This window comes from Lutra lutra, chromosome 16 (assembly GCF_902655055.1).
Source record: "Lutra lutra chromosome 16, mLutLut1.2, whole genome shotgun sequence".
Taxonomy (NCBI): Eukaryota; Metazoa; Chordata; class Mammalia; order Carnivora; family Mustelidae; genus Lutra; species Lutra lutra.
The window spans coordinates 17,035,118-17,048,824 of NC_062293.1; the positions used below are offsets into that span (position 1 = coordinate 17,035,118).

Genomic DNA, 13,707 nt, shown 5'->3' on the forward strand with positions numbered 1-13,707 from the left:
ACAGAAAGGGCATCCCAGCCAGAGGCACTAGCATGTGCAAAGAGAGAGGGGAGGACATGGTGCGATCAAAGAACAGTAATGGTTCGGCTGGACCCGAGCATGAGGAAAAGACGGGCTGTGAGGTGGGGCTCCAGGGATGGGGCCCATCAGTCAGGCCGGGGAGCTGGGGCTCCGGCGTCAAGGGTGGGCAGGTGGGGAGAGGGGAGTAAGTCCAGTAAGCCCTGGGAGCAATTCCTGACCTTGCTGAGTAACTTCACGCCTGTCACGTGCCCTCTCTGGGCCTGTTAAGTGCTCTGCACACCTGGGCGCTGGCACCCAGCTTCAGAACCCTCCAGGCCCTGCATGGATCTATGCCATGGTCGCCGCTTTCTTCCAGTCACAACAGACAACGAAGCTCTGCTGAGTAGATATGGAATATCTTTAATGCCCCTATTGCTTTTGGACCACGTGTGGCTGCGCTGTGTCGTACTCTGCCGGCCCCCCTAGAGGCACGTGTCTCAGCGTTCCGGTTCACAGGGGAGCCTGGGTCGACATGCTCTTCTTTATCTTCAAGCCCTTCCTCTTGTGGAGCCCTGCCCATGGCAGGCCAGGGTCGTGGGCCTGGGCCTGGACCCGGCCCAGCTCTGAGGGCGGTGGCATCAGTGGCATCATCGGTCTCAGCATGGCCTGCGGCTCCCGTGGCATCGGCTCCTCCAAGGCGCCAGGGAAGGCATGGGGCAGCTCGTCGGGGTCCAGATTGGCATCGCTCCAGCCCTCAGAGCTATCACTGCGACCATCCGGACCAGTGACTTCGTCCTCAGACACGGTGGCAGTGTCGGCCGTGTCCTCCTCCAGGTTGCCGTCCAAGTCCACTGCCAGGTGGCTGGCAGCCCCCTCAAACTGGCCCGCCACGTGGACGTCTGCCGCACCCTCCTGCTTCTCCGAGCCAAACGAAGGGGCTCCACGGAGCCCTGCCACAGGCTGGGCAGGTGTCTTGGCTCTACCCTGGCCGGTCCAGAAGAGGGTGAGCTCTTGGCGGCAGGTGGCCACAGCCAGGCTGGTGAGCAGGGTGCTGGAGACCAGGTACAGTAGGGCGGGCTGGCCCATCTGCATGAGGACCATGGCCACAAAGGTGACCAGCAGGCCCACGGCGTAGGCTGTGGTGCAGGCCATGAAGTAGACCTGGCGCGAGTGGATCTGCACATCAAAGCGGTGACAGTAGGCCACCAGGAAGCCAGGGACCACGATGTCCCCAAAGCCCAGGATGGAAAAGGGTTGGTCGCACAGCGTCAAGGCTGAGAAGCTCAGCCGTGGCACTTTGAGCACCATGGGGAGCCTCTCGTGGCTCAAGGAATCCGTGGGTCCGGAGGCTACCTCCACCATGATGCTCTCCCCGGTCCTGGTGAGCAGGGGCGTGACGAAGACGAAGAAGACGTCGAAGGCGAGCAGGGCCAGCAGGAAAGAGGCACAGCTCTTGAGCGTGGGCAGCCGCACCCGCCGAAGGACGAAAAGGCAGTAGGCCACCCCCAGCGTGTCCTGCAGGAGCCAGGCCCAGCGGTCCTCGTTGCGGTGGGCCACCCAGAGGGTGGTCACCACGGAGCACAGGCCGGCCAGCAGCAGCAGGGGCCGGTGCACACAGACCCGCCGGCCGGCCGCAGGTCCCCGCGCGGGCTGTGGGCGCAGGTGGCGCACCAGGGGCGCCAGGCAGCTGTAGAGGCCCGTGCCCGCCCCCAGCCCGAAGATGGCGATCATGACGTAGACGAAGCAGTCGTAGAAGAAGTAGAGCAGCAGCATGATGGAGCAGGACATGGTGACCACGGCCCCCGTCATGGCCGGCGTGAAGTCCACGGGCACGTCCTCGTCCTCGTCCTCCCGGCTCCCCGGGGCCGCCGGCACTCCCTGCTGGGGGCGCCCGCCCGGCCCCCCCCCTCCTCCTCCTTCTCCTCGGGCCCAGCGCCGCCGCAGCCGATCGGCCTCGGTCAGGCCCGCCCAGTAGCCGCCGGCGGCCACAGTGCCCACGGCCAGGATGAAGATGACCACCATGTTGTAGTCGAGGACGGGCTCCGGGGGCGCGTACAGGGCCACGCGGACCGCGGCGCTGCCGTGGGTGTGGCTGAGGATGTCGAGCATGTCGGCGTAGCGGAGCACGGCTACAGGGATGGTGAGGCCCGGCAGGGGCTGCTGGGGGTCCTGGGAGGCCGGGCTGGTGTCCGCACACTGCTGGCCGCGGACCCGGCTCACGATGAGCAGCCCGTGGGCGCCTTGGCCCTGAGCCAGCCAGCCCTTAGCGTCGAAGCTGCAGTTGCCCCTCATGACCATGGCGGTGGCGCGGCGGAGGGGCCGCTGGCGCGGGGAGCTGGGCTGGGCCCCGCCGGGGGCTTTGGGGCCTGGGCACCAGGGGGCCGTGGTGCCATCGTGCAGGGGCAGGAGCGGGGCGTGGCGCAGGTCCCGGGGCAGGGTGACATAGTCAGAGCTGAACAGGACGCAGTAGTCCTTGCTCCAGTTCTCGGCCACCACGTGGACCACGCCGTACTCCCCCCGGGCCACGGTGCTGGTGAGGAGGAGGAGGAGGAGGAAGCCGCCCAGGAACGCCATCCTCCTCAGCCGCCTGCCGCTGCTTCCCCGAGCGGCCGCTGCTCCCCGGGGGGGCCGGGTGTGGCCCTCTGTCACAGAGCCACCGGCCTCCTGTCTGGGATACTGGAGCCACACCTACCTGGTCACAAAGCCATGCCACCAGGGCCCAGGGCACTACTTCGGAGCCCAGGGTCCTTCTCTGGGCTGTCCCCCAGCCCTGCTGCCCAGCCCCCAAGAGAGGTCCCCAGGGTCCCTGCTCTCTGCTCAGCTCCTGGTGGGCCTGGATCAGGTCATTGGAAATCAGAGGTGAGAGAGGATGGGGTCAAGGACCCAGGACACGGATTCTGGACCAACTTTGGCCCTTAGGGACTGAGCAACTGGACAGATGCTTCTCGTTTCTGCACCTGTTTCTTCAGCTGCCAAGAAATGAGAACATTGGACCACAGGGTTTCTGAGGCCTCTGGGAGCCCTGACCTCACTGACCTTGCAAACTTTCATTGAACACTTACTAAGTGCCACACACTTCATCTGTACTCATCACATCCTTGCAGGGGAGTATTACTACTGTGCCCAGCTGGCCTGAGGCTGTGCGGCGCCCTCCAAAACCCATGGTCTTTTGTAGTGACACGTGACCAGAATCTCATTTCAAGCTTCCCTTGGAGTTCGGATCGGCCATATGGTCAAGTCTTTGCCATTGGAATTGAGCAGAAATGACGGGAGCCCCTTAGGAGTCTGGAGAGAGATCACGAGGCCCCTCGTCTGTCTCTTCCTGTTTCACAAGCCAGTCATGGGGAGGCCATTGACTATGGTGGGGAGGACGTTGTCCTAAGGGATGGAAGAGAGGAAGGAAAGGAAGCAGGACCCTGGCTGTACACGTGGCCCCATGCTATGGGAAGCACAACACCGACACTTGGGTACATTATCTTCCTTAAGCCCTCGGCTCATGGTGGGTCTCTTTGTGACAGCAGCTTTAGCTCCTGAGCACTCCTTCTGCATGGAGGAGTAAACCTGAGCTGGGAGAAGCCCAGCCCACAGGCCTGCACCCCATGCCTCAGATCCAGCTCCCACACCAACCCCTCCCTTAGGCCTTACCCTGCCCAGGGAGCTTCCCGGCCTCTTGACTCCAGAAGGCTTCCTGGCCATCCAGCTCTGACCCCCTGCCCAGAGGCCTCGCCCGCTGCTAGTTATCCTACAGACCCGTGCCTCAGTGTTCCCTCCACCACCATGGCCAGGAGCAAACAAGCCCTCTTCTTAGCATTCATGATCACAACTTAGGTCTGTCTTTTTTTTTTTTTTAAGATTTTATTTATTTGACAGATGGAGATCACAAGTAGGCAGAGAGGCAGGCAGAGAGAGAGGGGGAAGCAGGCTTCCCACTAAGCAGAGAGCCCAATGCGGGGCTTGATCCCAGAACTCTGAGATCATGACCTGAGCTGAAGGCAGAGGCTTAACCCACTGAGCCACCCAGGCACCCCACAACTCACGTCTTTGCTCATGTGTTTCCTAGTTTATTTTCTGTTTCTCGCTGGTCAAGTTCTGTGAGGACAGAGACGTTGTCTATCTCTCTGCTGCTCTCAGATTCTGGAACAGCAAATGATACTTGGAAAATGCGTGTGGGATGTGTTTGTGAATGACCCTGCTTTTTAGTAGAAGGGACCGAGGCCCCAGGCAGTGAAGAGACTTTTCCAAGGTGACACGTGAGTGGTAGAGACAAGATGGAAACTCAGGGTGTTGGACAAGATGGAAACTTCTGGTGAACTCTGCCATGCTCTGCACAGGGTGCCCAGCAGACTCTGGCTTGCCCACTTGTTCCAGATGACTGGGACTGGCTAGCACATGGGCGTGTTGAAAAAAATCATTTGAAGACGGGACTCATTGAAAAGTCACCTCCATACCTTTACATATGGTATTTGGGGGTGAGACCTTTGGAAGGAAATGGTGTCTTGAAGGTGGAGCCCTCAGGAATGGGATTGGTTTCCTTACAGGAGACATGAGAGAGATGACCTCCCTCTCCACCTCGTGAGGATCCAGCCTGATGGCAGAGGTCTGCAAACCAGGAAGAGATCCCTCACGAGGAACGCACTCAGCCGGCACCTTGATCTCACTCTTCCCAACTCTCAGGACTGTGCGACATTGTACTTGTTGTTTAAGCTCCGGTCTACTTGTTATACAGGCCATGCTGACTGAGACAAAGTCCAGAATCAAGGTGTCAGCAGGGCCAGACTCCCTCCGAGACTCACCATGTCCTTCCTCACTGCTTCTTCATGTGGGTGGTGGCTGACGATCTTGGTGTCCTTGGGCTGCAGCCCCATCAGTCACATCTCTGCCTCTGCTGTCCCCACACCTTCACCCTTATACTGCCCTGGGGCCCATCCAGTGACTTCATCTTAACATGGTTACATCTCAAAGGTCCCATTTCCAAATAACGTCACATTTACAGGTCCTGGAGTTTAGAACTCCAACGTATCATTTCTGGGAACACAATTCAACCTACAAAATACATTTTTTTAAAGATTTTATTTATTTGTCAGAGAGAGAGAGTACACTCAAGCAAGCAGAGAGGCAGGCAGAGAGAGAGGAGGAAGCAGGCTCCCCGCTGAACAAGGAGCCTGATGCGGGACTCGATCCCAGGACCCCAAGATCATTACCTGAGCTGAAGGCAGCGGCTCAACCAACTGAACCACCCAGGCATCCCTACAAAATGCATTTTATTTTCACTTTCAGAGAACATCCAGTCACTGATCTCCTTAAGGCATCTGCTTTGATCACAGGTCCATCCCCTGGAGTTCCAAGTCACCTTCCTTGAAAAATCCATGCTGATAAGACACCATCCCCAACATCCAGCTTTGGGTTCTCGGTGGGCGGGGGGTGGAGGGCAAGCTTCAAGGATCTTGTGAAGTGGTCGGCAGCTAGAGCCACCACCATACCACCGGCAACTAGAGATTGGACTCCGCCAATCTCTTCCCCCCAACCCCAGGTATTTCTATTTGTCTCACCCCCCACCTGAGTTGACAGCTAATTGTTTGTGTGACTCAAATTGTGTCTTTCAACCGAGTTTTCAGAAGAGACAACATTTCTCCTTGTTTGTGCAATTCTGTTTCGTCCGTGGCTATAACATTTGATTCAATTACGAACAGTAATTGCAGTGACAAGGTAACTGTCAGAAATACATGAGGGAAAAAGCCAGCAGACTGGTGAGCATGCCCCCAGCTGGTGCGGGGAAACCTGGCAGGACCTGGGGACTGGGGAAGGCTGCCAGCTGCTCCTTCCATGGGTTCCCACTGCAGGGAAGAAGGATTGGCACGATGGTCAGGGGTAGTTAGGGAAGCAAGACCTCTCTGCATTCCAGCACCTAGATCTGAGCACGGTGGGGCGGCCAGCCAGCCCCTTCCTGAGTGCTGTGATAATAAAATCTGTCTGGGGCCCCGCTGATGTTCAGCTTAGACCCTCGCTCTGGGCCCCAATCTCCCAACACAGGGAGTCTTGGGTCTCTTAAAAACCAACCCTCACACCCACCACGGTGGCTGTGACTACAAACACAGGTAGTAACACGTTCTGGTGAAGATGTGGAGAAATTAGAACTCTCCTACGTCGCTGGTGGGGATGTGCAATGGTGCAGCTGCCCGTAGAAAGCCCTTTGGCTGATCATTGGTACATGAGGCGTAGAGTCACCATATGACCCAGAATTCTACCCCTGGGGTACATAACAAAAGGAACAAAAACAGGTGTTCCAAAAACAAACAAACAAAAAAACAAAAACAAAAAAAAACCCTTTGTACGTGAATGTTCATAGCAGCACTATTCGCAGTAACACAGAATAGATGGAAAGAACAGAAATGCCTTCAACAGATGAACGGATAGTGTGGTCTCTCTGTATGGCAGAGTATTATTCAGCCATAAAAAGGAAAGAAGTTTTCACACCTGCTATGATGTGGGTGAATCTTGAAAACTTTGTGCTAAGTCAAAGAAACCAGACATGAAAGGACAAACACTGTACGGTTCTACTTTTTTTTTTTTTAAGATTTTATTTATTTATTTGATAGAGAGAGATCACAAGTAGGCAGAGAGGCAGGCAGAGAGAGAGGGAGAAGCAGACTCCCCACTGAGCAGAGAGTCCGATGCAGGGCTCGATCCCAGGACCCTGGGATCATGACCTGAGCCGAAGGCAGAGGCTTTAACCCACTGAGCCACCCAGGTGCCCCAAGTATGGTTTTACTTTTATGAAATACCCAGCATAGGGAAAGCTACAGAGACAGAAAGCAGGTTCGTGGTGGTCAGAGGCTAGGATGGTGGAATGGGGAGTGACAGCTTAATGCGAATGGGGTTTCCATTAGGGTGATGAAAAAGTTCTGGAACTAGACCACTCTATGCCCCTATTTGGGGTTCTGAAAAACAGGCTTCCCCAAAAGAGCCTGCTGCTGCCCTTCCTCCCTCATCTACCCCTGGGCTCCTGGAGTCCTGGCTCAAAGAATTCTCTTTAGGCTTCTTCCCTCTGAGGCTCTTCCTGGGACCTGGTTCACTGAAAGCTTTTGGGTGTCTTTCCAAAGGCTGCTTCCCCAGATCCTCCCACCCTCATCCCCATTTCGTCGCCACTCACTCCCATGACCCTGGAGCTGCTCTTCTCTCTGGCTGGCTGTAGGGGGCGCTCTGCACAATGCCCAGGAAGGCGCCATCTCACAAGTGGCAAGTGGCTGAGGATGGTTTTTTGATCCAAGACTCTGCAGCCCGGCCCACCCCCATCTCCAGATTCCATCCCTTTCCTGGAGGGCCTCCCCCTGTATCTGCAGCTTCTGCTCCTTTCCCTGCTGCTCCTCTAGCCATGGCCTGGGCTCTCAGCTTCACTGTCCCAGGCAGGCCAGGGGCGATGTCTCCACCTTCTGTGTGGGGACCTAGAGGAGCACCTGGAGCATTTGTCTTTGTCCACTCAGGGCAGCAAGGACAGCTGACTTCACACAGCAGGCCTTAGCCCAGTGTGGCTGCTCAAGAAGGGTGGGGAGGTGGCCCAGCTTACTGGCCCCCTCACTGGCCTCACTTCCTGGCCCGGGGCTGTCCTAGATGCACGTTCTAGAGATGGTACAGACACCGAGAAGGGACTGGGTCACCCTCTGCTCCCTCCCCAACTGCCCCAGCAATGGAGGTGAGAGGCAGGAGCCCCTGTGGGTCTGCCTCCTCGTCTTCCCCCACCCTAGCTGGGTGCCCACCTCACTCTCCCAGTCTCCTCACGGTACACTGAGTACATGGCCCTCACCCCTACTTCTGCCCCCACCTGCCTTGGCCCAGTGGGCAATGAGGCCAGGCAGCAGGCATCTGTCCAGGACCCCTCAGAGGGGCAGATGGAGTGGGTGGCAGTCTGGGGGCTGAAGGTGGTCTCTGAAGTTATCCCCAGATGATGATCTCATTGATGTTTCCAACACACGTAGAACTTTGAAAAATATACATGGTGCGGGCCTGTCTTGACCCCGAGCCTGACCAGCTGGTTCTGCAGAGGCTGGCAGGCTGTACAAGGGAGGGACAGGAGGCAATGCTCTGGCATGAAACAGTGACAGAGCTGGGACACCTGGAGGCGGGGCCAGGCTCAGGAGTGGGCTCCCTGACACCCCCACTTTGTAGGGGCCAAGTTCTACATCTAGCTTTCTGTCTGCATGCTGTTTGCCTACAAGCTAGGGAAACTGAGGAGTTTCTCTAGGGAGGGTATTGGAGGGAGCAACGGGGCATGGAGGGGCAAAGAACTCCTGCTGCATAGGGTTGAACACGTAGAGGCTGGATGAGGCCAGCCTGGGCTCACACCCAGCCATGCCACCGCTGGGTGCCCTGGGGCAGGCCTTATACCCTCTCTGTGCCTCCCTTTCCCCACCTGTTTAGTGGGGATAACGGCCCCTGACTCACAGGGTAGTATGAAGAGCAGGCGAGGGGCTTGGCTGTGCCTGGTGCTTAGTAAGCACTCGGCCCTGGAGGGTGTTGCTGGTGTTGAAACACAGAGACCAGCTCCCGTTCGTCTTCAGGCGGGCAGTTGAGTTTGAAGTCGGGGCGGTCCATGAGATGATCCTGAGAGACCCTTGAGCTGGAGGCTGGTGACCCCCTTGCCTGGACTGAGCAGAGCCTGGGTGGGTGCAGGGGGACCCACAGAAGCTTCTGGTGGCCTGTTTGCCATTAAGTATCCATTTAAGGAGTGGAAGGGTGGAGGGTGTTGGGAAGGTAGGGCGTGCGTGCCGGGAATCAGGATGGACCTACAGAACCCTCACTGTTCCCACCCAGCTGAGCTCAGCAACTGGACGCTGGCCGTGCCATCTTTGGGCTGGTCCCATCTTCACCTGGGACTCGTCCCCAACCAGATGATCTGAAGCCCTGAGGCTTCCTGCTGCCCCCTCCCCAAAGAGCTGCGTTATCTGTCCCAGCCTCCTGAAACCCAAACCTGGGGACTGCAGCCCACTGAGGGCCGGAAAGAGCCCTGGACCTTTGATCTCAGAGGGATCACCAGGCCTCAGTTTCTTTGGCTGTAAAATGGGGTGTTCCCTGCTCCGAGTCACTTGAAGACTAGATAACACATGTTATAAAGGATTTTGCTGATTGCAAAGCAGTTTACCAATGCCCACAATTAAGTATTAACATCTGGATTCTAAAACCTCCCTTCCTCCCTAGCATGTTTTTCCCACATCTGACTCCCTCCCCAGTCCTATCCCAGGGCATCTGACTCAGTAGGGACAGGAGGACTGAGGAGGCCTGGAGGGGAAACAGAGGACCCCAGTGTAGGGACCATGTTGTCCCACTCAAAGGTGAAGGGGCCTGAACTGGAAAACCAAAACCCCACAGGGCGGTTTTTCCTCCACCAGGGGTCCGTGCCCATGAAGGAGGGTCCCAGGGAGTAATGGGCTCGGGTGCAGCCTCTGGGTGCGGTGTGGAGAAGAGCTCTCGTGTGTCTGTCCGTTCATCACACCCCAACTCACCCCCAAGGGACTTCTTCCCACCCAGCCCACCAGCTGAACCTCAGGGCACAGTGACCCTCAGAAACCCCATCTGGGGGCCTGTCTTCACCCTGGTCTCCAAGCCAGGGGCCGTGGAAGGGTTAAACTCTGGGCACCTGCCCGTGGCAGAGGAGATACAGTTCTTTGGGGCCCGGATGTTCCTGAAGCAGCCCCTCCTCCCTTTAGTCTCCGAATGGGGGGTGTCCTGAAGCCCCTGGCCAGGGCCCCCCCGAACAGCTTCTCTGATGACTGTCAGCCTCGTCTTGGAGGTGTCCTCTGATGTGGCCTTCTGGAGCTGGTGGCTTTGCCCTTGTCTGCTGGCCCTCGTCTTGGGGGTGCCGCTCATCTCTGCCCCTTGTGCTGGGCCAGGCAGGGCTGAGTGCACAGCAGGTGCATGGAGGGGGCCCAGCAGCTAAAGCAACCTGGAGGCACCAGCAGGAAAGGGGGCGGTGCCCCAGCTCGGGTCCCCGGGACCTCTTGTCCAGGCAACCTCCTTCCAATGCTCCTCCATCCTTGGAGAGCCCCGTCCCTACAGCCCAACTTGTGCAGGGGAAGCCTTGCTTTCTCACTTCTTCACTGAGTGAAAGGCAGAGTTGCAAAAGACACCTCGATCGTGGGTACTTCTTGTCCCTCTTGTTCCACAAATCTTTCTCTGGGGCTATTCTCTCTCCTACCCCCCCGCCCCCCTTGTTCAGGAGGCTGTCAGCCTATCTCTGTCCTGGTGCCTCTGGTCCCCTCCCGCATCCCCCGTCTGGAGACCCAGGAGCGAGAGCCAGGCTGCCCTATCCCTGGGTGCCAGGATGGAGTTTCTGTGTCCCACCCCCTCTGCTGCCCCGGGAGCTGGTACGGGCTGCCTTCCACCAGACGCTGCTGTGCCCAGGCCTTCTCTCCTGGTCTCATGGCTCATGTGGCTGGGGGAAGTGCAAGGGGATTAACCCCTCCCCCCACAGCAGCCTTCCTCCCTTGTGGTCCCTGGGGTGGGCTTAAGGGCGGGGTGTGCCCTATTCTGGCTCTTCAAGCTTCTACTGCAGGACTACGCTCCGGCTGCCTCTAGGGGGCGCTGTGGAGGTGGGCATCCCCGACTTCCGCTGCCCCCTTTCCTGGCCTCATGCCCCCACTCGCTTCCTGGGCTCCCTTTCCCCGAATTGGTTCTGGAAACCTTGTTTCTGAGTCTTTTTCTGGGAGTCTCAAGCCGAGACAGTGTCAAGGCCTCCTCAGCTGTACTTCTGGCTTCCAGCTCCGCCCCTCCCTTGGGGCTGGGACACATTCCTGTCTGGTCCCATGGCCACACCTGGGTTCAAGCTGTCCCCGTGGCCCCTGCCCATTCCACAGTGTCCTTGGCTGGCACTGTTCACCTGTGGCTCCCTCCCCACGACTTTCCCCTTCTAAGAGCTGTCCTTGGAAGCTGAGTCTGCAGACCCATGCCCCCAGTGTCTCACCTTGCCCCCCATCCTGAGGGGTGGGAGTAGTGTCAGGTTTCCCAGCCACATCCTGGTCCCAAAGACTGAAAACTGGCTTCCCTTTCTCTGCTGTGCCCTCCCCACCCAGCCCTGTGCAGACCAGACATTCACAAATGCTGGTTGGAAAGATAAATATTATTATCTACAACAGCCACCCCTCAGAGCTGATGCTGTTATCTCTGAAAGCCTGGCTCCAGTGACCCAGTACCTCTGGCCATGGGAGGGTCCAGTGGGGGCTAGCTGGTTGTCCCAAGAGCCAGCTGTCCAGCTCTAGGACCCTCAGGCAGAGAGGAGCCAAGTGCCCTGCCCCTTCTCCTATCTCCGCTTAGCTAATCATGCTACACCCAGGGGGCCCCAAATTCCCTGCGACCAGCACAGAGGCTCCCCCGGAGGCCAGACCCCTGAGGCCAGCAGGCAGGAGGGCCCCGATTATTCTCTGCCCCCTGAAAGGGACACTGGCTTTGTCTGGGGCACCCCCTATTTCTTGCTCACAGGACACTCCCTCTCCCTCCCACTCCCATCTTCCCACACAGGGGGAGACACCAGGGACAGGAGGAGACAGAAAGCAGCGTGTGAATACTGTGGGGGTAAAGCGGGGGCAGCCTGCTGGCCTGCAGGGCAGTCAAGGTCCAAGGTGTAAGGCAGCGAGACAGGGCGTTTCCGACGACAGTGCCACAGATGAAGTCCGGGTGCTCGGGAGGATTTCCTGCTGTGTGGCCTGTGGTCTGATGATGTCACCTGATTTCTAATGACATTGCCTGGGGCTTCTGGCAACCTGGCTTTGGTTCCAGTTGGTACTGGAAAGCATTGCCAACACCCGGAGGCATCATCATAGTGGCTGGGAGGCTGTCACAAAAGTTTCCCCTAATTCCTCTAGGACAGCGATTGTTGCCCCCCAGCTGCTGAGGACAGGCCCCAGGTCTCTTGTGCTCTGGGAGAAGGCACCTCCTGGAGGGACCCATGCACTGCTCTGTGTTCCCAGCTGGCCATTTTCCTTCCATCTCCAGGGAGGACTGGGGCACGGGGGAGCCAGAGGCCCTGGACCCAGACCAATCCTACAGATGATTTCCCATTCATCCCGGGGCCCAGACTGTGGCTGCTCTCACAGACCTGGAACTCCTGCTCTGCCGGGGTCGGGGAGGGGGCGTGTCCCCCAGGCTGTCGGTGCCAGAGGCTTCTGGGGATACAGAGTGTGAGAAGGGGCCGGTCCCCTCCACAGGCAGGGCAGCTGGCGGAGCCTGGAGAGCATCTTCCAGCCGCTGGCCCTCCAGCTCAGACCGCTGTGGACTGCTTGATGCTGTGGAAGCTGACCCGGGTCGGGGAGGTGGGGATGGACATGGCGCGGGCCACGCGGGCGCGGATCGAGTGCTTGTCCTGCCACCGGCGCCACCTCTTCCGGATGGCGGAGCGGACCTGCGAGGGCGCGGAGCAGAGCACTTTGCGGGAGCCTGGGTCTCAGCACTCCCTTCCCTTCCCTAGGGCCCGCACCAGCAGCGGCACTGGGACAGTGCGCGGGTGCGCAGTGCGCAGGTGTGAAGCGCACAGAGGGCAGCGCAGGAGGCGGGGACATTCGTCTCATTAACATTCTCATTTGCATATTTGCATATTGCATGCGCAAGGATGATTTTCTCAAATGTTCTGAGAAGGGATGCCTTCTCCCCATCCACCTAAAGGCGTCAAATGGCCTTTGCCATGAAGAATTCCTCCCTTCAGCACCTATGCCCGCCCTGCCCAAGGGCTCAGCCCTTCCTGTTTTCAACCAGCCTTTTCATAGACTCATTGATGAGACTGAAACCCCGGCTTCTGACCCCCACGCCCCACCCCACCCCGTGCCAACTGCCTATGAGAACCAAGGAGTGGGCTTGCCACTACAGGAGCACGTGGGCAGGTGTCAGGGACCACCATGGGGCTCCCAGCAGCCTCCCCGTTAGGGACCTTGGGGCAGGGAGGAGTGTGGAGGGCAGGAGGAGGCTTCAGACAATCTCAGACCCCGACAGGCCCCCGCCATTCTGGGGCCCCAGTGTCCTTACCTCACTGTTGAGGAAACAGTAGAATACAGACACAAAGAAGCCCTGGAGTGGACCGAGAAGGTGGGTCAAGGGACGGGGACAGGTGTGGCCCCACCTAGCCTCCGGGCCACCCCCTTCCTCTCCACAGCTCCTGCCCCTCCGGGCCCCTGCCTGGAAGAATCCCCACCCAAGGGGGGGGGGTTAGGGGTACAGCCAGAGCCAGAGTGAGGGGTGAGTGGTGATACCTGGAAGGATTCCAGGAAGGAGTTGAAGTAGATGAAGACGACCCGGGAGACCTCGTCCTCCCCGGGGTTCACGAAGAACAGCATGTACGTGATGCCCAGGAGGGGAAGGAGCACCAGAGTGGCCTTCACAGCCTTCCTGAGGTGGGGGGGGGGTGGGGAGGCTCAGAGTCACAACCCACCCCAGGAGGGAGGAAGAGGGCTGGACCTGGGGGTGGAGTGCCAGGTCTCCAGTGTCTGAGACGGGGAGCTGGGGTTTTCAGGAGGGGCTGTCGGACCTGCGCGGGGAGACCTGGGTCCGAGGCTGGGATCTCTGGAGCCCCCATGATTAGGGGAGGGAGGTGGGCCGGGTTACCTGTACTGAATGGTCTCAGACGTGGTGGACGCCCGGAGTTTGGTCATGAGAATGCGGACGATGTTGAAAAGGAAGATAAAATTGATCTGTAATTTGAGCACACAGTGGGATGGTATGGGAGTGTGT

At 58.5% G+C, this 13,707-nt stretch overlaps 2 protein-coding genes across 3 annotated transcripts in view; both read right to left on the bottom strand.

Moving 5' to 3' along the window:
- Positions 1 to 403: 403 nt before the first annotated feature.
- Positions 404 to 2,627, bottom strand: SPPL2C (signal peptide peptidase like 2C). Its single transcript, XM_047707904.1, has one exon. The coding sequence runs from the start codon at positions 2,572 to 2,574 to the stop codon at positions 511 to 513; it is 2,064 nt and encodes a 687-aa protein (XP_047563860.1). The 5' UTR covers positions 2,575 to 2,627; the 3' UTR covers positions 404 to 510.
- Positions 2,628 to 6,772: 4,145 nt separating this feature from the next.
- Positions 6,773 to 13,707, bottom strand: part of CRHR1 (corticotropin releasing hormone receptor 1) — a 52,027-nt gene continuing 45,092 nt past the window's right edge. Inside the window, exons 10-13 of one of the 2 annotated variants that reach the window (XM_047708881.1) lie at positions 13,582 to 13,667; positions 13,230 to 13,365; positions 13,006 to 13,047; positions 12,108 to 12,388 (exon numbers count right to left, since the gene is read on the bottom strand). In XM_047708881.1, the coding sequence (XP_047564837.1) occupies positions 12,248 to 12,388; positions 13,006 to 13,047; positions 13,230 to 13,365; positions 13,582 to 13,667 (405 nt within the window). In that variant the 3' untranslated portion in view covers positions 12,108 to 12,247. Of the gene's footprint in view, positions 12,389 to 13,005; positions 13,048 to 13,229; positions 13,366 to 13,581; positions 13,668 to 13,707 lie in introns of both variants that reach the window. The other variant, XM_047708880.1, reaches the window with a different exon arrangement.

Bases quoted from the DNA above. Each gene is read 5' to 3' on its own strand.
- SPPL2C (XM_047707904.1), bottom strand. From the start codon at position 2,574: ATGGCGTTCCTGGGCGGCTTCCTCCTCCTCCTCCTCCTCACCAGCACC.